The sequence below is a fragment of the Maylandia zebra genome, linkage group LG2 (assembly GCF_041146795.1).
Source record: "Maylandia zebra isolate NMK-2024a linkage group LG2, Mzebra_GT3a, whole genome shotgun sequence".
Classification (NCBI taxonomy): domain Eukaryota; kingdom Metazoa; phylum Chordata; class Actinopteri; order Cichliformes; family Cichlidae; genus Maylandia; species Maylandia zebra.
The window spans coordinates 45,996,301-46,019,960 of NC_135168.1; the positions used below are offsets into that span (position 1 = coordinate 45,996,301).

The following is a 23,660-nucleotide window of genomic DNA, read 5'->3' on the forward strand; positions in this document are numbered from 1 at the left end:
AGCATGAAGATGAATGGAAGAAGGTTCACTGAACATAAATCACTCTGCTCTACAGTATGGGAGAAAGTCTTAAGCCTGAGGATTCACAAGGGGTTCTCATGAACCAGGAGTTTTAACAAAAGAAATCACACACCGTGGGTTGATCTCTCAAGCAACTAGTTTTAATCAATTTAAATCTAAAGTACATTTTGATGCTTGTGCAGAGGCAGCAACCAAAAATGATTTATCGCAGACGGCTTTAACATTGTGTAGAAAATAAGGAAAAGATTACTAGGGAATGTATTACCGAATGCTTATTTCCAAAACGACAGTAAATTGGGACACTGCTTTTGAAAGAAGCAATGATTAATCACACAGAGTTTTTCTTGTGGAAAGATCCAGGTGCTCATTTTGAAAGAGCTGCAGAAAAACAACTTCATGAACCATTTGAAAAGCAAACACAGCACGCTGGACTCTCGGCCGTCAAAACCAACTCAAATGTATGGCTGAAAAAGCAAAGGGAAGGCGAAACGCTTTTAGTTACCAAAGAGAGAGCCGTCATTGTCTTTGTTAACAGTGACGGGGTCGCAGGTTAAGAGCCAGACAGAGGCTGAGTGATGGACGAGGTGATATCAGAGCGGGAATGACTCCGCGGAGCCGCACAGTTGAGGGTGTGTGCGTGTGTGTGTGTGTGTGTTTATCTGCGATTGCGTGTCAGTCTTGTTCAACAAAGAGGGGACAAAGCATTTATGAGTCATATCAGAGAGCTGGTAAAGATAAAACCTCACTTAACGAAATATCCCTTCCAGACGCTGCACGGATACACACTCATCCCACAGCCCCCACCAGTTTTAGACAGCTCCATCTTTCTTGGAGTATCAGGGTCATCTGCCAGAAACCTGTAATCAATGGCCCGGCTTACTGTAGGCCTCCAGACAGCATTAATCTGTCATACTAAGTTTACGTCTGCTCAAATTGCCGAATCGTTGCGTTAAGCTTCATCGAAGTGCAGAAATGGGGTCTGTTTTTACGCGTTTGTCTTTTGTCTGTGTTGGGGAGCACAACCACAGTCAGGACAGCCGATCTGACTGCTCAGGCTTAAGTCACAGGCTGCACAGTCTCTCCTCCTCTTCCTCCACTAGACTCCTGAACAACAGAAGCACATAAAAACACAACACACAGGTTATAACTCACAGAAGCAGGAACGGCATTCACTAATTAGTCATATATTGGCAGATCCAGAGTAGAACATTATTTTCTCAGTTACTCAATTAGTTTGGACAAGCCAAGTAAACAGCTCATCACTCATTTAATAACATCCTTAACCTTAATAAAAGCCTAAAAAGAGTTTACACAAATAAGCTAAGGTACTTCTTGTTTAAAATCGAACACCTAGCCATGCAGGCAGACTGTACAAGCGTTTGTGAAAGATCAAGCAGTTCAAATGAGCTCGCTAAACAGGAAGTTCCTTTTGCAACAAGTCAGTTTGTGAAATTTGTTCCTTTTAGATATTTCATCATCAACTGCAAGTGATTGCAAAGCGGAGGACGTTAGGAAACATAGGCACTCAGACCAAAGTAGCTGACAAGAAAACAGAAGCAGGATCGTCAAGTGCTGAGGGGGCATGATGCACAAACGCCTTCACTGCTCTGCTGACTCAGTAACTGTAGAGCTCCAAACGTCCTCCATCACTAACATCAGCACACAAACTGTGCACTGGGAACTTTGTGTTATGCGTTTCCATGGCTGAGCAGCTGCTGTGGTGACCCAGGACTTTCGCCCATCATTTTATGTTATTCTCATATAACATGACATATTATCGTCTTATAAAGCTGCCAGTTCCACAACAAGCATATAGAGTACCGTCAGAATTTGAAGTCATGGTTTTCTCCACTTGAGTGGATTTAATGTGGATATAAGTTGAACACTGTTTTTCATCTCTGAGGATAATATCGACTGCATTGACTGTATACACAAAAAGGGTGAAGTCAATGTGAGACAGGCAGAAGACAGGAAGACTGTTAGATGAGAGGAAAGTGGTTAGCATGATTAAAAACAGCCTAAGAACCACTAAAGCTCAAGCCTGCCATGAACTGGAAACTGCATTACTGTCTACAGTGATGTGAGTTTTAGATCATCATGAATTGAGAGGGTACCAAACCAGATTGAAGCCCATGCTCCAAAATCAGCATCTTCAAGCTTGACTGAAATTAGCAGCTTCCCACAAGAACTAGCCAAAATCTTTCTGCAGAAAGATTTTATGTTTAGACAAGGCAAATTTGGCCACAATGACAAGAGTCGTAGAAGTAAAGGCGAGGCTTTCAAATCTAAGGCTACGTTCACACTGCAGGTCTTAATGCTCAATTCCGATTTTTTGATCAAATCCGATTGTTTTGTCTGCTCGTTCACACTACAAATAAAATGCGACAGCAAACGCGCTCTAGTGTGAACGCTCAAAGCGGCCCGCATGCGCAAAAGAAGACGTCACACACAACGCGCTCTGTTTAGACCCAGAGCAACAGTATTGTTTGACTGATGGCCGTTAATATAAAGACTTCGGACTTTACGTTTCCCAATTTTTGCTTTAAGTTATTGTTATTTACATAATAATGTAAATAACCTAATATTGATCCTTATTGCTGTTTTAGAGGAGCGGTGCTTCAAAGGATAGCTGCAGATTTCTGTCAGAATCTGCAGATTATACAGTACAAATAAAATGTTCACGTTTTTCCAACGTTGTCTTCCCAACAGTTTCACTGACATCTACACTGGATGGCCAGGAAGCGTTCACGATGTCTTCTCGGGCGCTGATAATTGGCGTCTGTCTTGTGTCAGTGACGTAAAAGACGGATTTAATGCGACATGACCATCAAACAGCAGTCGCTTTCTAAAACATCGGATATGTATCGGATTCAGCACCACATACGAAAGTGACCCAGATCGGATTTGAAAATATCAGATTTGTGTTGTTCACACTGTCAGACCATGATCGGATAGATGGGTCGCAGAGGGTCAAAAAAGTCGGATTTGATGCGCTTTCGCCTGCAGTGTGAACGTAGCCAAAGACTGCAGTGCCAACTGTCTGGCATGGTGGTGGTAGCATTAAGCTCTGGGACATTTAACCAAATATTAGTGAGCGTGTATGCATATATTTAAGCCTGTATGTATGATTCTGAAAAAATCCTAAATAAATTCCAATTCCATTTTAGTCATTGAAGATATATTTTGTACAATCATTCCACCCAAGCAAAGCAACAGTTCATAGAAACAACAGTTAAAAGCCCATTATTGCAATGACAGTCACGGCCATGGACCAGTTCTCTGTAGCACTTTTCTATTGTACATAGGCATTTAAAGCCCTTTATACAACTTTACCCATTCACACAAGCACCTTTTCTCTGCTTTTTCTACATAACTCCAACACAGGTGATGAGAGCAGAGAAACTGAAACAAAATAAGAAGCTCAAAAGGGGAAGAGGGGAGTCATTTGATATATCGGTAATATAAAAACGAAACCTCATAGTAAAGTAAATAAAGGATCTTGTTCTTAGATGAGCTACTTGTTGCTGCGTCATGGAGCAGCAGGAGCAGACCACAAAGAACAGTAGAGAGAATTACAGTGTAATATGGATCACATTAGCAGTAAGCAAAAGTAGGGAGCATCTGCCCAAACTGCTCTGAGGTGCTTTCGCAGGCGATAAGCCACCCAGTAACGGCAGCCCGGGGTCATTAGGGTCTTCTTTGCAGACAGTTTGCCACGGCACAGAGAGAATAAACAATCCCCATTTTCATTTCTTATTCATGGCTTTAATCACGGATGACAAAACATATAGTAAATGAAGAAAGGAAGGAAAGAAGTTGGCATCGCCCATGTGTCTTTGGGACAGTCTGCTGGGTAATGAGAGGGAATTAAAACTGTGGCGAATTTGTAAATGTGTGTACGGAGTGGGTGGGGGGTGAACTGACATTAACAGGCTGGCATGGAGAAGAGCTGGCAGAGGCCCAGCACATAGTGCTGTCAGTGTGAGGTCCTCTTTGCCCATTCTAATGAGGTATTTTGAGGGTCTGAGCTCAGGCCTGCATTGGGGGCCCCCCTGGGGTCAGATGGTCAGATGCAGTTGGATGGGTGATGGAAGGACCAGGAGGAAGCCTGTGGCAGCGGGAAGGGATGGCTGAAGTGCGTCACTCCACATACCAGGATGGCAGATGGTTAAACAACCTCAATGAACAGAGGGGATGACATGAAACTTCTTCAAGGTCGCGCACAGGAAACCACAGCACATTTCCTGTGAACCCAGTTGGCCCGTGATGTCAGCCTTTTGTGTTCAGGAATATCTTATAATGGAAATCACGGATATCCAGGTGGCACTGTATGAGGCGCTTGACAATACTGGGCTTATACACCGGATCTTGTGGAAACACTCCTTGCATTACTCACAGTAGAGCTTTTAGAAAAAGATTTTGGGATATTGGTGGTTTTCTCATCTTTGAAGAATTCCAAATGGAAACAGAGCTTTGAGCTAATTTCAGTTTAATAAAATCGTCTCAAGGCCATTATGTGCTTTGCCCCGAACAGCTCATTTCTCCTGACATGTTTAAATATTATGTGGCACCTTTTTGAGCATTGAGGCGGACATCTGTTTTCATTTTAGCCTCTACCACAGAGATGAGAATCCACTGTATGCCTCAGAGTCTGTAGATATTAACTGCAATCAGATATTACGGCAGCTGACTTTATGACTTCAGCACCTTTAACAGGGGATGACAAACTAATCACTGAAATCAAATGATGCAGTGTTTTTCTTGGAATATTTCTCCAGCAGACACGGCTGTCCTCTTGACTGACAGTCTCACTAACAATTAAATCAAGTCATCCCAAAGTCTTCTCGTGTGTGTGGCATAGTGTGTGTGTGTAAAATTTTATTGGTCTCCCTTAAGAATAACAACCCGCAGCCCTGAAATGAGGATCGTGAAGGCACAGAGGTTTATATTCATGCAAGCTCTTCATTTTAAAACGTGCAAAAGAGGCGTGGATAAGCACTTGTACATTACAGTCCATCATAGTGCTTTAAGTTTTAAGGTTAAATTAAAGTACTGCTATAAAGTCAATATCTGAAATACATGATCTGCAAAACAAAGCAGAATACTGACCTTGTTATGATTGAAAATGCTTAAAATCAATTATGAATTAATTAATCATCAACTGCAATGCATTACAATTAATAAACTATTAAATTATTCGATTTTACCATAACCATTTTATCAGTTTTATTATTACATTAGAGTCCAATAATAACTATCGAATATACAATGTAACAAGTTGCTTTATACGGATACAAAATTGCAACCATTTATATACGACTCCATTATAGACTGTATCCAACATTAACATATTGTCACGATGTGATGTGGTTGGTTTGTGGATTACTGTTGTAAAACCTTGAGTATTGAAACAAGAGAGTAAATCTGAGCATTATCACTTCATACTAGTAATGGATGCCTAGACTGCATCTATAATTCACCGTAATATAAAATGGGATTACAGAGATACAGTAAGGAGCTCAGACATCCAGAGGGAGCTCGGAGCTCTGATCACACCCTACAGCAGATCCAGAAATCTCTGGAGAGATTGTATATCTTGTCTAGACTGGGAGAGCCTTGGGATGCTAGAGAACTGGAATACGCTGCTGAGGAAAGGAACATCTGGAATACCCTTCTGAGGCTGCTACTGTAACCTGACTTACAGTCCTGTGAAAAACAAAGTACACTTCCTAATTCAACAGCACGTAGAACCATGTTATCATTCTCTGAATGTCCCTTTTCTCTTCTTTAAGTTATTGTTTCAGTTCACTGAGATTTGCAGGCATTCGTGTATCCACAGCTCTGTTAAGGCGTTTTTATATGACTTTTTTTTTTAGCCATTTCAGTCATGGGATCATTGTCCTGTTGCATGACTCAGTTTTAGCCAAGCTTTAGCTGTTAGATGAGCATTGCATGGCCTGACCCTGAGGTCAACCAAAACTTTTAATTTCTAGTTTTTAAGTTCTCTCTTCTATTATCACAATGCGAAACTGATTAGATTATCTAATTTTACTCACATGTTGAAGCCAGAGTTGTCTGTTATTAAGTATAATTAAAAACATCAACCATCTGACCTGTAAGCAGCAATCTCCATGTCTCTGGCCATCTTCTGAGTGAGCAGAAACTTATAGTCTTCACACTGCTCCTTCATCTGTTCTTGGAAATTGGCCTTCTGACACTTCATTTCATCTATAGTCGCCTAATGTCACACACACACCCACACAGAGCAGCAGAGGATGAAGTTGAATGACAGAATATAGGTTTCAACTGCATTAATCATTCCCCTGTTATACCTCTAGATCAGCAATCTCATCCATGTATGCAGCCTTCTTCATTTCAACCTCGTCCTCCAATTCCTCGTTATGCTTCTCGAGCTCAGCAAGCTCCTTTTGTAGCTCTGAAATCTTCAGGAATAAAGAGAAGGAGTTATTCATTGAACATATATCTGCAAAATTGCTTGTATATTGAATTCTTTTGTTACCGATAATGTAATAATCCCATACCACAACATTTTAGTGCCCTCGTGTTCATGTTCAGTTCAAGAACAGCAGCTGAGGAGCACTTCAGTAAGACAACAAAGAGCTTCAACCTTTGGTCAATGGCAACCTTCTTATCAGCCTTAAACTGCATTTCACATTAAATGAAGACTGCTTTGAGGCCGAGTTACAAACTGAGAAAAATGTGGAGACATGGAAATGTGAAGAAATAGACATGTGGGGCATTTAAGCATTTTTAGAGATACAAATGGAAGGGGATTGTTTCGGCTGTGGTCTCACTTCTGAACTTCAGAAAAATTATCAACAAATGAGGCCAAGAACAAGAGCAGATGTTAGTCGTCAGTTTGTAGTTGTCAGATGGCCAGAAATAGGACTCAGATGAATGCTAATGTTTATCCATTGCTGCTAGATATTTAAAAATAAATCGATAGTTATAAACATGGCAGCCAACACCATAACAAGTTGAATGTTATGCATCAGTTGGATGATATGAGAGCGACCCGCCAGGCCAAGGAGCCACTGGCAAGTAAGGCATTCTCCAAATCATAGCATCTGACCTGGCTTGTTGTTTCATCATAGATAAATGTTTTTATTTTATTCAGGTTTGGGAGGGTCCTTGCTAATGACATTAGGAAACGTGAAAAAATCAAAACCACTGACAGTTGATGTGAATACTACAATTTTTTCTCTCAACAATGCGATCTTCTCCTGGAAAATGTCCTGTGGATGTTATTTTGAAACCTCGCATCCACCTAAAAATTGCAGCCAACCTTTACACACACAACCCATGTCTCCCATATCACCCCCTGATGGCAGCAACCTCCCTTAGTGGGACATAACGGTCTATTGAACCCCCAAAAATGACAGAGAGCCAGGGACCTTTCCATGGCCTCCAAACTCCCCAGATCAAAATCTGGACCTGTGTTTATGCCCTGACCAATCAGAGCTGCTTTGGTGCTATGAGTCGAACCTACACAATATTATATGTAGTGGCCGATCAGTGTATATTAGATTGTCATGACATATTGAACAGACATTCATTGATTCCAGATGGCAACTTCTGCAGAATTTGGTGATCCCCCGACAATTCTTCTAGCACCACTACAAAGTTGACGTTTTTAAGAGGAAATATCTGAGGATTTATTGGATAGACTGCCATGAAATTTGGTTCACACAATTATGACCCCCCCTCAGGAGGAATTATAATTACTTCCTTAGCCTCCTGACTTGACATTAACTGGGCAAAATTTTGTATTTTAGTTAACAACTACATACCTCTGATTTAAAGCTACTCCCATCAGTCCCAGTGGCACTTTTTCATCATTACTAACTGAAAACATGGATTTAAACTGAGCTCTAACTACAACTGAAGTATGCAAATTAACCCAGCAAACACAGACAGAACAGGTTACTTTACTTTCACCACAAACTAACTGAGGAGCATCCCTTCCCCCGCCGTGAGTAATTACAGCAATCACTGAAGTTCAACAATTAGCTGTCACAGCCAGATGGGGATCCAGGCAGTCCTGCTCGTCTTTCAGCCAGATCATGTGACCAGAAGATGACCCGATTACTACTCACAGGCTGATGGAGACTTCCCAAACTGTGTGACTCACTTACTCTCCTTGGCATGATAAGTGGAGCCTGGCCTTGTATGTATACGCGAGCGGTGGCGGATAAACCCATCAGAGCCTGTTCTATTATATACATTTGTGTGTCAGGCCTGATTTCACTGCAATCGGTTTGTTTGGCCATGTTGTCTCTCAGTGAGAAACCAGACCCGAGGCATCCATCACAGACGAAGAGGAAACAGAGCAGATCAGGCCGTGCTGTCCATCCGTCAGCCTGGACAGAGCAAAAAGTGAGGCTGAATATTAAAGAAAAGTAGATGATGTTGGGAGACTTGTGCTGAGGTTACAGAGGCTTGATGTTTATTTAAAGAGCTGAAAGGTAGAGCCACACTAATGAGAACCAAACCACCATGTTTGCTACAGATGTGGTTGGGTGCCAGCTGTGGTCAGACCACTGACGGATGCTAATAAGACCAGGGTGGACTATAAGAGGTGTTTTTACCTGAGTCACCATTTCCTGGTTTGTCTTTTCATTCACGTCTCACTTTGTTGTCTGTTTCCTTCAAAGTCTCTTTGCTCCCTTGGCACCTTTTAATTTATTTTTTTTTTTTGCTAGCAGGATGACAAATTAAGCTTCATTTCCTTTCCACTCAGTGTGTGTGTGAGAAGTATAAAGATGCCTATGACACTGCAGGCGCTCTGAAAGACTGTACTTAATATAACTGAGGACACAGAGAGCAATAAATCCTGTGTGAGCTGCAGTCGAGCTCTTCACATCTCCTGCTGAAAACGTCCGCAGAGTAAACACTCTGGTCAGCAGGATCTCCCACACTGTTGCTCTGCTGTCACTCAGCCGCTCTCAACTCCCTTTGCCTGCTGTGGGAAACCATTCATTTTCACCATTACATCTGATTTAGGAGCTGATGACCGACACAGAGCCAGCTGATAGATGTTAAAACCCTTTCCTTTTTCAGTAAAGAGGTTGAAAATGTATTATGGGAAGATCACTATCAGCAGGCAGTAACTAAAGGACTTAAATGATGTGTAAAGCTCTGATCACCTCAAAAACAATATTCTCTCATTCGGCTGTTGCAATCAGCAGCCCTGCAGAGCGTTTTGAATTTATATTTCTCACAGGTGTGGAGGCAGAAGTCAAGTGAGTGTTGATTGTGGAGCTCAAAACATTTAAAAAAAAAAAACCAAAAAAATAATAATTTTCATGCCAAGAGTTACATGAGAAGATTTTATCACTCTCATAGCGTCATGAAGAAAGAGAAAAGTTTTTACAGGACTCTTTCACAGTACTGTTCAGTACACCTTTAGTGCTTCCATATCAGGAGGGTAAGTAGTAGCCAGGTGCGGCTAATCATATATTATTTAATTTACTGATCATCACCAAATGTGACCGCCTCTATAAAGCAAAAGTTTGTGCAGTTTCCTGGTCTGGAGACAAACGTTGTGTTAACACAATCCTGGAATGTTCCCAGCAAATTCACTTCAAAGTCAGACTGTGAAATGCTCAAAGAAACTTCAAAAAGAAAGCCTGTTCAGTCTGAAACAACATGGCAGCACAGTTTAGATTTGCAAAGATTCGTCTAAGCAAACCACAGATCTACTGAAAAAACGGACAGACAAAACCGAAGTGGAAATCTCCGAGGATAACCCACAGTTCCATATTTCACCTGAAACCAAACACGGCCTATCAGATGTCACTCTGAGAGGTGATCATTGGGGTTTTTTCTTCATCCACGTTGCGAGGACAACGTTCCTACAGCTCAAGCTTGGCTGAAACTATGTCACGCAACAGGACAATGATCCCAATCACACCAGCAAATCTACAACAGAGCTACACAGTTAAACTTCAACCCAATTAAAATGCTGTGGTGGGACCTAAAAAAAGCTGTACATAAACTAATTCATGCACATCTCAATAAACCAAAGCAACACTGAGGAGTTCCTCCACAGCAATGACGATGACACTGATATAGTCACTTAAAAAACAGTTACTTTTAGTCCACGTTGCTAAAGGTGGTTTGCAAATGTTGAACTTGGTACTTAATGTTTCACATGTTTTTGATATGAAAGCAGATCAGAGGTATATGTATAAAAAGGATAAAATTGACCCCGTTTGCGTGTGTTGTGTCTGGTATGATTTCAGCCGGGAAAATATTAAACATGTCATATCTGCTCTCCTCACACTTGTTTACTTATGAAAAGAAGCAGGGGGGTGATTCTTGTTACACTTACTTGTAGAACTTACTGTATGATGCTGGATGGTTTCCCTAACATGAGTTGTTTCAGGCCATATCTTAGTGGCAAACAAAAGCATATGTTGAAGAACAATTCACTGCGTTATTTAATATATAACTCATTCATAAAGAATGTTAATCATAGTCTGGTTTCCAAATATATGTGGCCAAAACAAAGATATGAAACATAACAATCACATAATGTTATGCTCTATTACACTATAAACTGCAAATGATCTTTTGGCTTTAATTGTGACTGTTTGTTCCAGATATAAGTTGCTGTAGGCGTACATAAAATGGGTAAATCTTTTTTTTTTTTTCCTTTTTTGGATCAACTAGCTTCCTTTTCGTGCAAGAAGTTCAGAAGAACTTAAAAGCTTGGCAAATGCAACCAAAACGCCCTGCCCTGATGTAAAGCTCAAGTTTACTCCAAACAAACTATGCTAAGCGTATGTGCTTTGTGTAATTTGGCTCAACTAACTCTTTAAAGAAAGGGCAGGGGGAGAACACTCACCAGCATCTTTATCTCACCGGCGTCCTTTATCTTTGTCAAGTCTTTGACCGTTGACCCTCCAGTTCCTCCCACTTCCACTTCCTTTCCGTCACCACTGTGGACCACAGCAGAGGAGGCTGCACCGCACTCATACTGAAGAGACACAAGATGAGAAGTCAGTGCTGCTGGGATCTTTTTGAGTAATTAAGTGCACTTTGGCAGGGGGAGCAATCAGAGTCTCTCATACTAGCTCTCCTTGCGTACACCAGTTTCATGATTAGCCAAATCATGAGGGCGCACAGGTGTGTAGGAGTCCGCCAGCAATCACCATTACTGCTCACAACCAATAGCAATCATTTTAGCATCGAGACGATTGCGTCTCGTAATCGAGGCCAGGCACAGACAGGACGGTGTCCAGCTGGCGAGGCAAGAGCCTGAGTGGGAGGGAGAGAGTAAATAGATGGCGTTTTAAAGAACAAGAAACACACGTAGACAGGCAGATATCCCTTAGTCATGTCTCCATATTAAATGCACACAAACACCAGTGTCCACTTCAGTGCAGCTAAGGAGCCTGGGAAGGCGGCCTGCAGTCTGATTGCAGCCCTGACCTCTGAACCAGGCAGACATCCTCACCTCAGAGAGGGTCAGACCCACCGGAGCTACAGTCTGACCCCAGTGCAGGACCTCGATGCTGCAAGACACACACACACACACACACACACACACACACACACACACACACACACACAGGTGGACAAAGACATTCTGTTCGGGTCCAGAACAGCACCTCTGATTTCCAAGTTCTTCCCCAATGTTGTGTTAAGAGGTAAAGAAAACAAGTGGGAGCCTCGTTGTGTGATTTGTGAAAGCTGAGAGGGACAGAGGGAGGGTGGTGCGGTGAGAATATTGGAGTTAATCGTAAAGAGGATGAGGAACTGGTCACTGGAGAGAGTGTCAAAAGTGAAAGTACTCAGATCTCTTATTTAAATAGAAGCAGTTCAAGAATAATGAAATAACCCACAGGAAGTGAACGACCTGCACCAATATATAAACCGCAGAAGGTACTTAGAAGTATTAAAAAACAACCCAGTAACACAACCTTATTGTTCACATTACTTCGTTCCATGGCATGGTCCGGCCAATACACACAGTGAGATTGTAACACATTACTTTATCCTGTCACGAAATCACTCAGCACAGGTTGGCTGGCTAGCTGGAGAGCATATCATCAAGTGAAATTAAAACCACACAAGATCGATTTCTGTTGGAAGCCTTTGTGCCCTGTTTAGGATGCATGGCCAAAAAAATAAAAAAAATAATGACAACTGTTTAGTTTTCTGAGATCATGAGATCATAAAACGCTCAAGCAGCTGTGATGTGTGTTTCCATGTGTGCTCACCGGTGGCTCTGCAAACCTTTTGTGGCATATCCCAGATATGAAGAAAAAACAAAAAAGGGCTTGTTCCCATTTACCCGACAAGTTTTAAAGGAACAAGGTTTAACTTTTGTGAAACTCGGTCAACACGATAGCATTAACAAACTCATTTATTATGTTTTTTAGTTCATTCAACAAAACTTGCTTTTGTAGTACAGTCTCAAAATGTAGTGACTGTATGACCCACAGTTTGAGAGCCACTGAAAGATCGCAACCGATGTCTGTCTGAATCCAGCCTGTGAAGCCATGAATGCTTATTTATCATATTTTCACATGCTTTTTTTTCATCTAATGAGACCCACTTTGTTATATTTCTCACAATGATTTTTTAACAGCTGGAGAATTAGCAGCTGTTAACAGTGGTGTACATACGTTATTTTCTTGTTTGTTTGTTATTATATGGCTCAGTAATGTATTGAATACATGTTTTTCCCTGTAAACCACCATTATGTTCATTTCTGACTCCGTGTTTTCATTTTGGGGCTCTACACATGATTCACAGTTAATAACTGGGCCTTAGCGCAGGCCCTCGGATCGTCCAGTGCATGGTATTGGTGTGGTTCTCTGTGGGTTTTGTGTGTTATGTACTCTGTGTTGTACCTGGAGTGTCTCAGCCAGTTGGCAGTAGTACTTTTTTACATCCAAAGCCGGAGCAATGTCAGGGCTGCCAAATTTAATCACTGCTGCCCGGGTGATCCCTTCGTTGGGCTCCAGCATATCCTCCACTGTCTGCTCATACACGAAACACATACAAATACACAAGAATGTAACAACACACATTTATTTATTACACTGTTCTTAATGTCAGTTTTAATAGACTTGCACTTTACTTTACTTCTTTATAATTCAGCTCCTAATATTTCCTAATACATCCACAATCATCATCTATAACTTTTCTCTTTCTTTGTCTGGCAGCTATATTTTTCCCACATCCTTCTCCCAGCATACCCAGTATCTCTTCTTCATACGTGTCCAAATCAACTCTGTCTCAACTTTTGTCCTTTGACTGAGAGGTGGTCTGAGCTTTTAGGATATCTACGATGAAACATGAACAAGCACAGGTTTTATATCGATCATGCAAAGGACAAAGAAGCAGCCTCATCTAACTTCACAATGATTTTGAGGTATGACAGGTCATTTTGGGAGGTAGTTGTATGAAATTTAGACTACTGCAACATTACACTTAGATCTATTTGTTCTTAGTGAACGCAATATTAATGAACATTGTGTACAAATACATATTTTCTAAAACATTTTTTAAGCAAGGAAAATTTCACCTAATTCAAACTTCTGGAAAAAACGAACCAAAACAACAGTGGTGGCAACAAGCTTCCATAAACCCTTTGATATTAAGAATCTTATTTGCAGGAGTGCCCTGGTAATAAGTAATAACTTGACATGTTGTTCCAGTGGCAGGAGAGATCAGATCTCAAAGAAAATCCACACAAGGGTGTGGAGAACATGTGAACTGAAGCTTCCTGAGGTTTGAACAGGGGCGCTACAAAGAGGGGGCCAGAGGGGGCACTGGCCACCCCCCAAAATTTGCTGACCCCACCTGGCAAGACTGTCCTATGTTGGTAATAATTTTAATAAATGTGAACACGAGAGAGGACGAATCATTAAAGTATGGTTGGGACTTAAAGTCAAGCAGTTAAAAGTCAAGTTAAAAAAGATGATCATGGATTTCAAATTATGGAAGTGAACGCAAATAAGCTGAACTTATATCAGTTTCATCTCTCTATAAGCTTATTGATGGCGCTCTTCTCAACAGCCCCATCAGTAGAGAGCTACTATCTCTGTCTAAAAGTAAGTCCCTGTCATTGTCCATTTACCTGTATGACTGATTTAATGTGGTTTGATTCTATAAGACCCTGCAAAACCAAAGTGTTCTTGCAAGAAGTGCACACTAGGGCAGACACCTAATTTTATATAGAAACATGTTAAAAGTCTAAAATGATTAGAAATACAGGAGTAATGTGATTACTTGTATAGATGGATGGTCAATATGACCTTATGTTTGCTACAATTACACCAAACCACCAATGCTCTGACTTCTTGCATTACATTTTAAAATTGAGCCTTGTCTTTATTGATGAAAATGTGTCAGCATTATTAATTAGTACACATATGTATGTTTATTATATCCATAGATGCCTAGTGTATTTCAGATATAGCTCACCCCTACAACAGTAAAAGAAAAAACTGAGGAACAAGTGTGTTGTGCAGTAAAAGTATACTCAGGTAAATTTTCTGTCTGCTACAAACACACAGAGACCAAAGGCCTCAACATGCATGTCTGCAGCCTCACATCAGTTACAAAGAAAATGAACTGCTACAGAGCTGCAGTGGCAGACTAACGTTTTTCTCCTCTTCCCTGCACCTACATAACGACATGGCTGCCGATTTCTCAGGGGAATGTGGGGTATCTGGAAGTGCCGATAATAACAACAGTTAATAAAACAAAGGGAACTTCTGTTTTCATTTGGTATTCAGCCGCATTTCCCGGACGGGGAGTTATCGAGCGTGTCCCAGAGGGAGTGTGTTAAATGCCGCGCGGTCCGGCTTTGCAGAGGAAAAACACAGAGTGATGGAGCTGCTCCTGCTTCAGCTGCCTCCCTCTCTCTCTCTCTGCCTGCAGCCTCTAGATCTGATACCGGGGTGCGCCTGTCATCTCCTGGTGAGGTGGAGAAAATTGTAGAAGGTGCAGAGGGCTGGGGGTGTGTGTGGATATGTACAGAATATGGCTGCAAGCATGTGCTTTTTTTAAAGGAGTAGTTGAAAAATTTGTTTGAGTGCAGAGAAGCTACTTAATACATTTTATTTTGTGGGGCATGTTCAAGAGTTCGAAGATAAAATGACAATCTGATACTAGCACAAAATCCTTTATAAACCAGTGAATTCTTACACTGATGTTTCAGCAAGTGAGCTTCGGCAGAAAGCAGATTTTGTCAGCTTCAATCTCCTGTTTCCACTTGTTATGCTTAACAACCCCAGAGTTGGTTGTTCTTTCATATTTACCATGCAGATATGAAAATATGGGCATATTTTTTATTATTCTCAGATCTGACCTCGACCTGATTGAAACACTATGGTGAAACCTTTGCAGTTTTATAAAGAAGAGTGGGCCAAAATTCCTCCACAACGATGTGAGAGACTGATAAAATCACACAGAAAACAATTACTTTAAGTTGTTGTTGCTAAAGCTCGTGAAGCGCTAAGTGTACTCGGTTCTACACAGGACTCCAGTAAAAACTCTCTTTTTCACAGGACTGTTTTTGGACAATAACATGCTTTTTTTGTGATTTTATATTTGTGTATTAAATTGGTTGTAATTCATCAAATGTTTTTGCAATATTTTGGTTTTAACTGAAAGTCTGCAATTCAATCACATCCTGTTTGTTTGCTGTAAAATGCCCAGAACAGTGGGAAGGTGTTCCTGCATCTTCGATCAATGAGGAATTAAATCTGCAGGTTGGTGCCTATTACTGTTTTTATCTCACAGAGACTTTTTACCTCGATAAATAAACTAAATATAAAAGTTACTCTGCCAAACACTGACTGCAGCTTTTGCCTTGAGACAGAAATGTTTGATCTGCCTCAAAAATGAATTTATACCATTCAGGAGAGGGATGTTTTTGATACATTACAGGTCAAGAAGTAAACAGCTTAAATACAGACAATCAATTTTTGGCACATTCACATATCAATTAACACATTCCTGTGATCTGTTCATGGTGCAGATGCAAAGTGGCAGTCGGTGCTCTACAGAAAATTTAAATCTTACATGTGACTCATTTTAAAGTTTTTAAATCAGGTATATGATCTATGTGTTCTTGCATTATGTTTTTGGAAAATATTTTTGCAAAACACTCAATTTATGATGTTCAAACTTTGCATGAGGATACTGTGGATCTACTAACAGTTTCGTGCATGCTATACCGATTAGTTTGCAGTATTGTGGTGAAGTTTACAGTAACTGATGCCATGTTGGACTCATACAGAGCAGGCTGTGTCGTTCATGGACAATGTGAAGTTACATCAAAGATAGCAAACATCAAGTTATATTTAAATGCTGATCGGATTCAGTCACTGAATTATAACTTTTATACTAGGTTTATAATGTCTATGTGTTGGAAAATGAGGAATATAGTTCATGAAATATCTGCTTATATCTTGTTGAATTCAGCTGGGTAAATCAACAAAAAACAGCGAGTACCAGAGTAGCAGCTGATCACTTGATGACTTATTTCAAGTAATTGTTTTCAACAGCCCATCTTTAAGTTCCACCACCACTTAAACAAATCCCACTTTAACCCCTGAGGTAAAATTTAAAAGTGTAACAGTCCAAAAACACCTTCCTTCCCATTAAAAGACTAGTAACGACTGCATTTAGTACAAAGCCCTTAAAAAAAGTGATTTTATGAATCTAGAATTGAATGCTCTGCTCATATTTTTCTGTTGTTGTGGCCGTTTCTGGTTACAACTCTTCAGCAAGGTGACCAAGGTCGCGAGGAGCTGCGTTTGTCAACACAGATCTGGGCATTCCTCCAACACTCCTGTCTGACCTAAGTGCTACATTTTGAGCCATTTCTGTGACTATAAACTGTTCCTGTTTCATCAGCCTGCAGCTACAAACTCCCTTTCTCTCACCGTCCTGTGCAGGGTCTCCATGCTGGCCAGCTGCTCCTCGTAGATAGTCACTTGCTCCCTCAGAGCCAAACACTCTGCTGTCACAGCATCCACTTCCTGTTAAAAGAAAGTAAAGTTAACAGAGAAGTTGAACTTCATTTCTGGAAGTGTCTGAGGAGTGCTCTGCAGTTTGCAAACTAAATCAAACCACAGGTGGAAAAAACATGAAGTTGTTTCCACCCTGAAGACCAATTTTGAGAACAATCAGCACCAGCCACTCTGTCACTGAACAGCAACTACACGCCGCAATGCAGAGGAAAAGGGAGGAGGAGGAGGAAGATGAGAAGGAGGCTAACTAGACACAAAAGCCTTGTCACCCAATCTATTTGCCGGCAGGGGTTCTGAATTCGTCTACTCTTTTTAAAGAACTGGATTAATTGGTGTTGAATGCAATTACTGTTTGTGCCTGCTTTTACATTTAGGAAGAAAGAGTTTGGTGGTAAAGTTGTGGATTCCTGCTGTGAGGGTGGCAGGGTCAGTGATGTACTGCAGCAGATTAAACAGACTGGCTGCTGCTGCTGAACTCTCTGAGCTGGAGAAAAACCTGTTGTAGTTTGTGTAGTTGCTCCATAGTGTTCACACACAGTCACAGACTTCTTTTACTCAAGTTGCCATTTCCAGCTCCATAGTTTAATTCTAGGGTAGCTTTGCACGATTCACTGTTCAAAATAAGCCGTTTCTGTTTATGTAGCAATTTTAGCTCCAACTGACTTTCTCAACCTGAAAATACTGTATAACAGACAATAAGGAAAAGCATGTTGGGTCAAATTTAAGTGTCTTACACATGTTTGTTGACATGATAGCGTCACACAGCTGTTGCAAATTTGTCAGCTTTACTGGATTGGATTGAGATCTGGGAACATGTAGACCATTTAAGTACAATGGATTCATTAACATGTTTAAGAAGCCAGTTATTGATGAGTTGAGCTTTGTGACATGGTTTGTTATCAAATACAAAACTCATGTAGCATTTCAAAGATGCTCACGTTAAAATATTCCCTACACCATCACCATCAGCCTGAACCAACAGGATGGGTCCACACTTTCATTTGGTTTACAACAAATCAGACCCTACGATCCAAAAGTTGGAGCAGAACTTGAGACTCATCGGACCAGGGAAAGTTTTCCAACCTTATATAGCCCAATTTTGGTGAGCCTGTGTGAATTGTAGCCTCCATATCCTGTTTTAGCTGACAGGAGTGATACCCAGTGTGCTTTTCTTCTGCTGTTGCCCATCTGCTTCACGATTTGATGTGTTGTGCCTTCAGAGATGCTTTTCTGTATACCTTGCTTTTAACCAGTGGTTATTTGAGTTACTGCTGCATTCCTGCTACCCCAAAGCATCTAGGCCAGTCCCTTCAGATCTCTGATGTCAACAAGGCATTTTCTGCCAGAGAAACGCTGCTCATTGGATATATATTTTTTGTACTACTCTCTGTAAACCCTAAGCATGGTTCCTAATAGATCAGACGAGGCCATCTGACACCAACAACCAGGAAAAATTCAGTCATTTAAATTTGATTCCCGTTTCCCATTTGAACTGCAGAAGAGTTGGAGCTTTAAGTCTTCACCATGAGTGGTGCCTTGTCACATGTATTATTGTTGACATGTTTAATATAAAAATATTGATTAGTGCTCTCCATTTATCTGTTTATTTTTATCCCAATGAGGATTAAAACCAGCTGAAATTCTGACCAAAAGAAAGTCTTCTAATGTAATTCTGACCTTGTTTTTACCTTTAAATGAATCTAAACTCCATATATGCTAAATTAATTCATCCACTCAGACTCACTCTGTTTTTCTGTAGCCACAGAAAATCAAAATGAGGTGAAATGTGCAATCCTTGATGATGGAGTAGGATAGAAACCACACAAAAGCCAGCGGTATGCTCTAAAACAAACCAAATGTGGCTTTTTGACGTTATGCTGACAAAGATGCAGCTTGTTGTGGGCCGATCTGTGTAGTATTCACTCTTCTCCTCCGCATCTCTGCTCTTCCTCTACCTCCCTGCTGATTTCCCACCAAGTCTTGTCACCCTGCAGCTGCTTACAATTCAGAACTGCAGAACAGAGCCAGCAGGAACATTACGGCCCCATATCACAGCCTGCGTTACATCTGTGAGGCACAAATGAAAGCCTCCCTCGCATCTGGCCTGGTTCTGGAAAGGAAACGATGGTCTCTGGCATGTGCGAGGGAAGAAAAGTTTGGTGGCTCAGGTTGCAGTGGGCCACCAGCCCAGACTGTGTGACTGCTGGTGATCAAAACCCACTGGGCAGCACTACAGAGGAGCAGCTGTGCCAGGTGTCAGCTGGATGGAGTGGGAAGTGAAGATGCTTGACAGCCCTGCCATCTAGTGCTCAAAGTATATTATCGCAACACGGTCAGATCAGAGAGAAAATGCTTCGGTTCATACTCAAGTTTTAAGTAAGTGATTTAATACTAATATATTTAAGTAGACACAGCCACCAAACTTATTTAAAGGGCAGTTTTATACATTATAAACTTTACTGCTTGAGGTTTCACATTTGCAAAATGTAATTTTAGTATACAATGGCCTCTGTTTTGTGAGTTTTGATCAACAGTAGTAAATTCAGTTAAGAGTTGAGCTCTAACTAAATAATTTTACTTCAAGTGAAATTGTAGCCTTGACAGACTAGATGACACGACCCTGTGGGGAATCCTGACGTTTGTGTTTGGGCCTATGATCACCATCCATCCTTTTTTTTTTGCGTCTCGCGTGGTCGGTGAAATGGGGACAGCAGTCAAAGCAGAGGCCAGCTCTTCTTGGGGGACACCGACGCATCAAGCTACGAAACGTGATCTCTCCGGTGTGTCCTGGGTCTTCCTCAGGGTCTCCTCCTCATCTAGGAGGCCTCTTGGTCTGATGCTCAATCCCCAGCTGACTCCCTTCGATCATCAACCATCCATTAATATAACCACTCAAATAAGGACGTCATTATTTGAGTGGTTATATTAATGGATGGTTGACTCTGATGTGACCCTGAATTTTACTACACTTGTGCTCTCTTAGCTTTTTGGAACTGAACCTACTGTTATAACCAAATCTTCAAATAAATTTATAGTCCTTAAAAAAGAAAAAAAAAGCACAGATTATTCTTTATTTGTCGAGCAGAGTAGAGTTCCCTCCTGACCATTTTTCTGAAGCAGCAATGCATACCAACAGAATACTTGCCAAATACAATTACCTCAGCCACATCTTGTTGTTCCTGCCGGACGAAGATCCTCTGCTGCGACGCCTTCTCATAGTCTTTCTTCAGGAGCTTGAGCTCTTTCTGCAGCTCCTGTGTGTCATTCAGAATCCCATCCTGTGGTGAGAAACAGCCAGATACTGATGGATCTTGACAAGGTTGTAAATCAGACCTGCCCACAATTATGCAAAGTGTGATCCGGCTGATGTCATGACGTGAGACGTGCTTGCGGACTGATATGAGAAAACCTCATTTAGGCATGCCATCGCACGGAGAGACATGCAGCAGACACACCCAACAGCACATACCCTCTGCTTGCCCAGTCTTTCCACCACAGCGTCCAGGCTGTGGTCGGGCACCGCCACAGTGGAGGTGATGCTGGAAGAGGCCTGGCGATTGTTCAGCTCTTCCTCCAACTCAGTGATCTGACATTCAAGAGACTCATTGTCGTCCTCAAAACAACGAGCCTAAAGGGCGCAGGTTTAAATAGCGTGAGGTATACACAGAAGAAACCAGCAGAGAGGCAGCAGTTACAGTGTTTGTCCTCACCAGCTCAATCAGCCTGACCAGGCGGTCATTGAGGGCAGCAATGACGGTGCGGTCCTGGACAAACTGGTCCAGACCTTCTTTGTTCTGAGCCCTGGCAGCTGCAAAGTCTAGCTTATCACAGTCATCAACAGCAGCAGCCCTGAGAAAAGGCACAAAGCACCAAAGACTCGACTCAATATTTTTAAAGGTTTTAGAAAAATAAATTAAACACATACAGAGAGGCTTCATCAAGTTTATCCCTGCTCATTTTCTTCCATTTCATTTTATTTTGTAAGGCTGAAATGTTGCTAATTTTGTGATTTTTGGTTCTCTTTTGTTGGAGTTTCTTTCATTTTTCTGTGTTGTATGTTATGTCATATATTGCTCTCACTTCATATATGAGATGTTTTTCGTGGGCATCCAAACAAGGCATTTATCCAGACTGAATATACTTCACTGTAAACATGACATCATGGAGTTATTGGTTCAGTTTGTTCATTTCTTAGCAGGTTTACTCATAATTCTGGATTTGCATGATACATTTAAGAGAGGTCAGGCTTCGAGGTGCTCATGTTTGGGAGTCAGTCTGGATCTGGATGCAGGAATTCATGGAAGGATTCTTCACTGTTCTTCACCAACACAGGGTAACAGTCAACTCTTAAAAAAATGATGATGATGATGATGATGATAAGGAACACCAACTTCTATCTATATCACAAACCAATCTCTTGATTCTGGATAAAGGGACTCCGCTCATGCATGGTGCGAAGGGAATTTTCAGTCTTGGCAGAGGTGTGTAGTCTCTGCTCTTGTGCTTGAAATGCTCGACTGCGTTTGACGTCACAGCAAATAAAGATTGCACCCTGTGATGGCGTCTGTGCGCTGAAGACATTTGTCACTACCAGTTGTTGGTACCTCAGTGCTGATTACTTTACCTACCTATTATGCATTGATTGCTGTATGTAGACATGCATTTTAGGTTGTTAAGCACATTTTGACACATCGGTGTTTTGGGAATTTTCAAATTTGTCTCAGACCACAAACCTCTGAAGTTATAATTGTTGATGAGATTACAGTTTACAGCTTAATTAATATTACCTAGAGACAGGTTCAAGTCATACCCAGATGTCAGATTTTAGCCCATATACATTTTCTCTCGTCAAAATGTCATCTTATATCTCATTTTTACTATATCCTGTTCTAACTTCTAACTTATGTTATTTCAGAGTGTTATTAGACCATATTACAGGACTTTTTTCCCAAAAATTTCAAATTTTTATGTTGCAAATTAAGGTCAATGAAGTTAACACATTGCACTAGTTTTAGGTGAAAATGAATATGATGAATATGGCTCCTCCCTTCGTTACGCTGAGATAGAACTTGGGCTTCTAGGGGCTTCCCACAATGCACAGAGTATTTCTTCTTCACTCACCTTTTTTCCCCCCCAATTACTATTCATTTACACACCACTCTGCATTTAAAAATGGCCTGTATTTGTATAGCGCTTTTCTAGTCCCTAAGGACCCCAAAGCGCTTTACACAACCAGTCATCCACACATTCACACACTGGTGATGGCAGCTACATTGTAGCCACAGCCACCCTGGGGGACACTGACAGAGGCGAGGCTGCCGGACACTGGCGCCACCGGGCCCTCTGACCACCACCACTAGGCAACGGGTGAAGTGTCTTGCCCAAGGACACAACGACCGAGACTGTCCAAGCCGGGGCTCGAACCGGCAACCTTCCAATTACAAGGCAAACTCCCAACTCTTGAGTCACGATCGCCACAATTTATTTTGTTTCGCCTTCCTCCCCTCACCCCCAACTAGTTGCAGCTAATGCTTGAGCTCTCTGAGCCTGGTCCTGCCAGAGGTTTCTTCCTGTTAAAAGGGAGTTTTTCCTTCCCGCTGTCACCAAGGTTGTTGGATTGTTGGGGTTTCTCTCTATTAGTGTAGGGTTTGTTTTTTTGTCTGTTTTTTACAAAAACCCAAAACAAATAATACACAGCCTAACATTTAGACCAGCTACTCAAATATATAACGTATGGCTTTCATCATTTACTACTGTTAGGCTAGCTGCTATGACCACAAGTGTGAGACTGGCCGCAGAAATAAAATTGTAATTTTGTCCTGAATTCTGGAAAAAGCACTCGACTGATAGTGACATTATTACATCTGACCAATCTGTCAGATAACCTAATCTCTGCTTATTTGCTGACAACCTCACAGTCAGTCATGGGGAGGCCAATTTCAACGTACATGTCATACATCGTTTTTGTATTTAACTTCATTCTTAAGGACTATAACAAATAATTTTCCAACTTTGGGATGAATAAAGATGTTATTATAACCACTAAGGTTCTTCAGCATCCACCGGGAAACCTTTGACATGTAAAGCAGTACACTATGTTTTAATCATAAGGGGAAAATTTCAGATGTTACCCTTTTAAATGAAATCTCATTCATGTATTTCATCTATAACATTTTTCAGGTTAAAATGCCATACCCCTCACAGACAAACTGGTGGACATGTTTGTACACCTTAATATCTTAAAAGTGGTAAGCAAAACCCACACTGACCTGACAGAGGCCCGGTATTGCCCCGCACACCGCACGCTCAACCCTCCGTTTCGTCTCCAGCTGTCGTCCTCAAACAGCTTGCGGTAGGAAGACACTCTGAGCATGGCCATAGCTTTGAATGGCTTCAGACTGAGATAAGACACAACAACCAAATGGAAGCAGCAGATCGAAGGAGGATTTTATACTTGGAGGGAAACAGAATGTTGCACTGAGGTGAAGCAGACTAACTTTGGCGTGAACATCACCCAGTGACGATTTCACATGCACCCGAAGAGTAAGGCCCAAAAACCTGCCGTGCAGTCACCGTTTGTCTGCATAAGATTTCCAAGAGGACGAGATTGAGGTGGGG

General features: G+C 41.4%; 1 protein-coding gene across 1 annotated transcript; it reads right to left on the bottom strand.

Moving 5' to 3' along the window:
• Positions 1–139: 139 nt before the first annotated feature.
• On the bottom strand, positions 140–23,619 carry vimr2 (vimentin-related 2). The gene is made up of 10 exons (XM_004545746.4): positions 23,312–23,619; positions 20,753–20,891; positions 20,512–20,670; positions 20,201–20,320; positions 16,956–17,051; positions 12,906–13,034; positions 10,892–11,023; positions 6,354–6,464; positions 6,135–6,259; positions 140–1,125 (listed from the first exon to the last, which is right to left on the bottom strand). Exons 1-10 carry the CDS (start codon positions 23,419–23,421, stop codon positions 1,083–1,085), a joined length of 1,164 nt encoding a protein of 387 aa, XP_004545803.1. The 5' UTR covers positions 23,422–23,619; the 3' UTR covers positions 140–1,082.
• Positions 23,620–23,660: the final 41 nt, after the last annotated feature.

What these genes read in the sequence shown, in the direction of transcription:
- vimr2 (XM_004545746.4), bottom strand. Translation starts at nt 23,421, where the DNA reads ATGGCCATGCTCAGAGTGTCTTCCTACCGCAAGCTGTTTGAGGACGAC. An exon ending in AACTGGCTGAGACACTCCAG is followed by an intron (nt 11,024 to 12,905) that starts GTACAACACAGA and finishes GTGTCTCTTCAG; the next exon opens with TATGAGTGCGGTGCAGCCTC. An exon ending in ATGGAGATTGCTGCTTACAG is followed by an intron (nt 1,126 to 6,134) that starts GTCAGATGGTTG and finishes TCTGTTGTTCAG; the next exon opens with GAGTCTAGTGGAGGAAGAGG.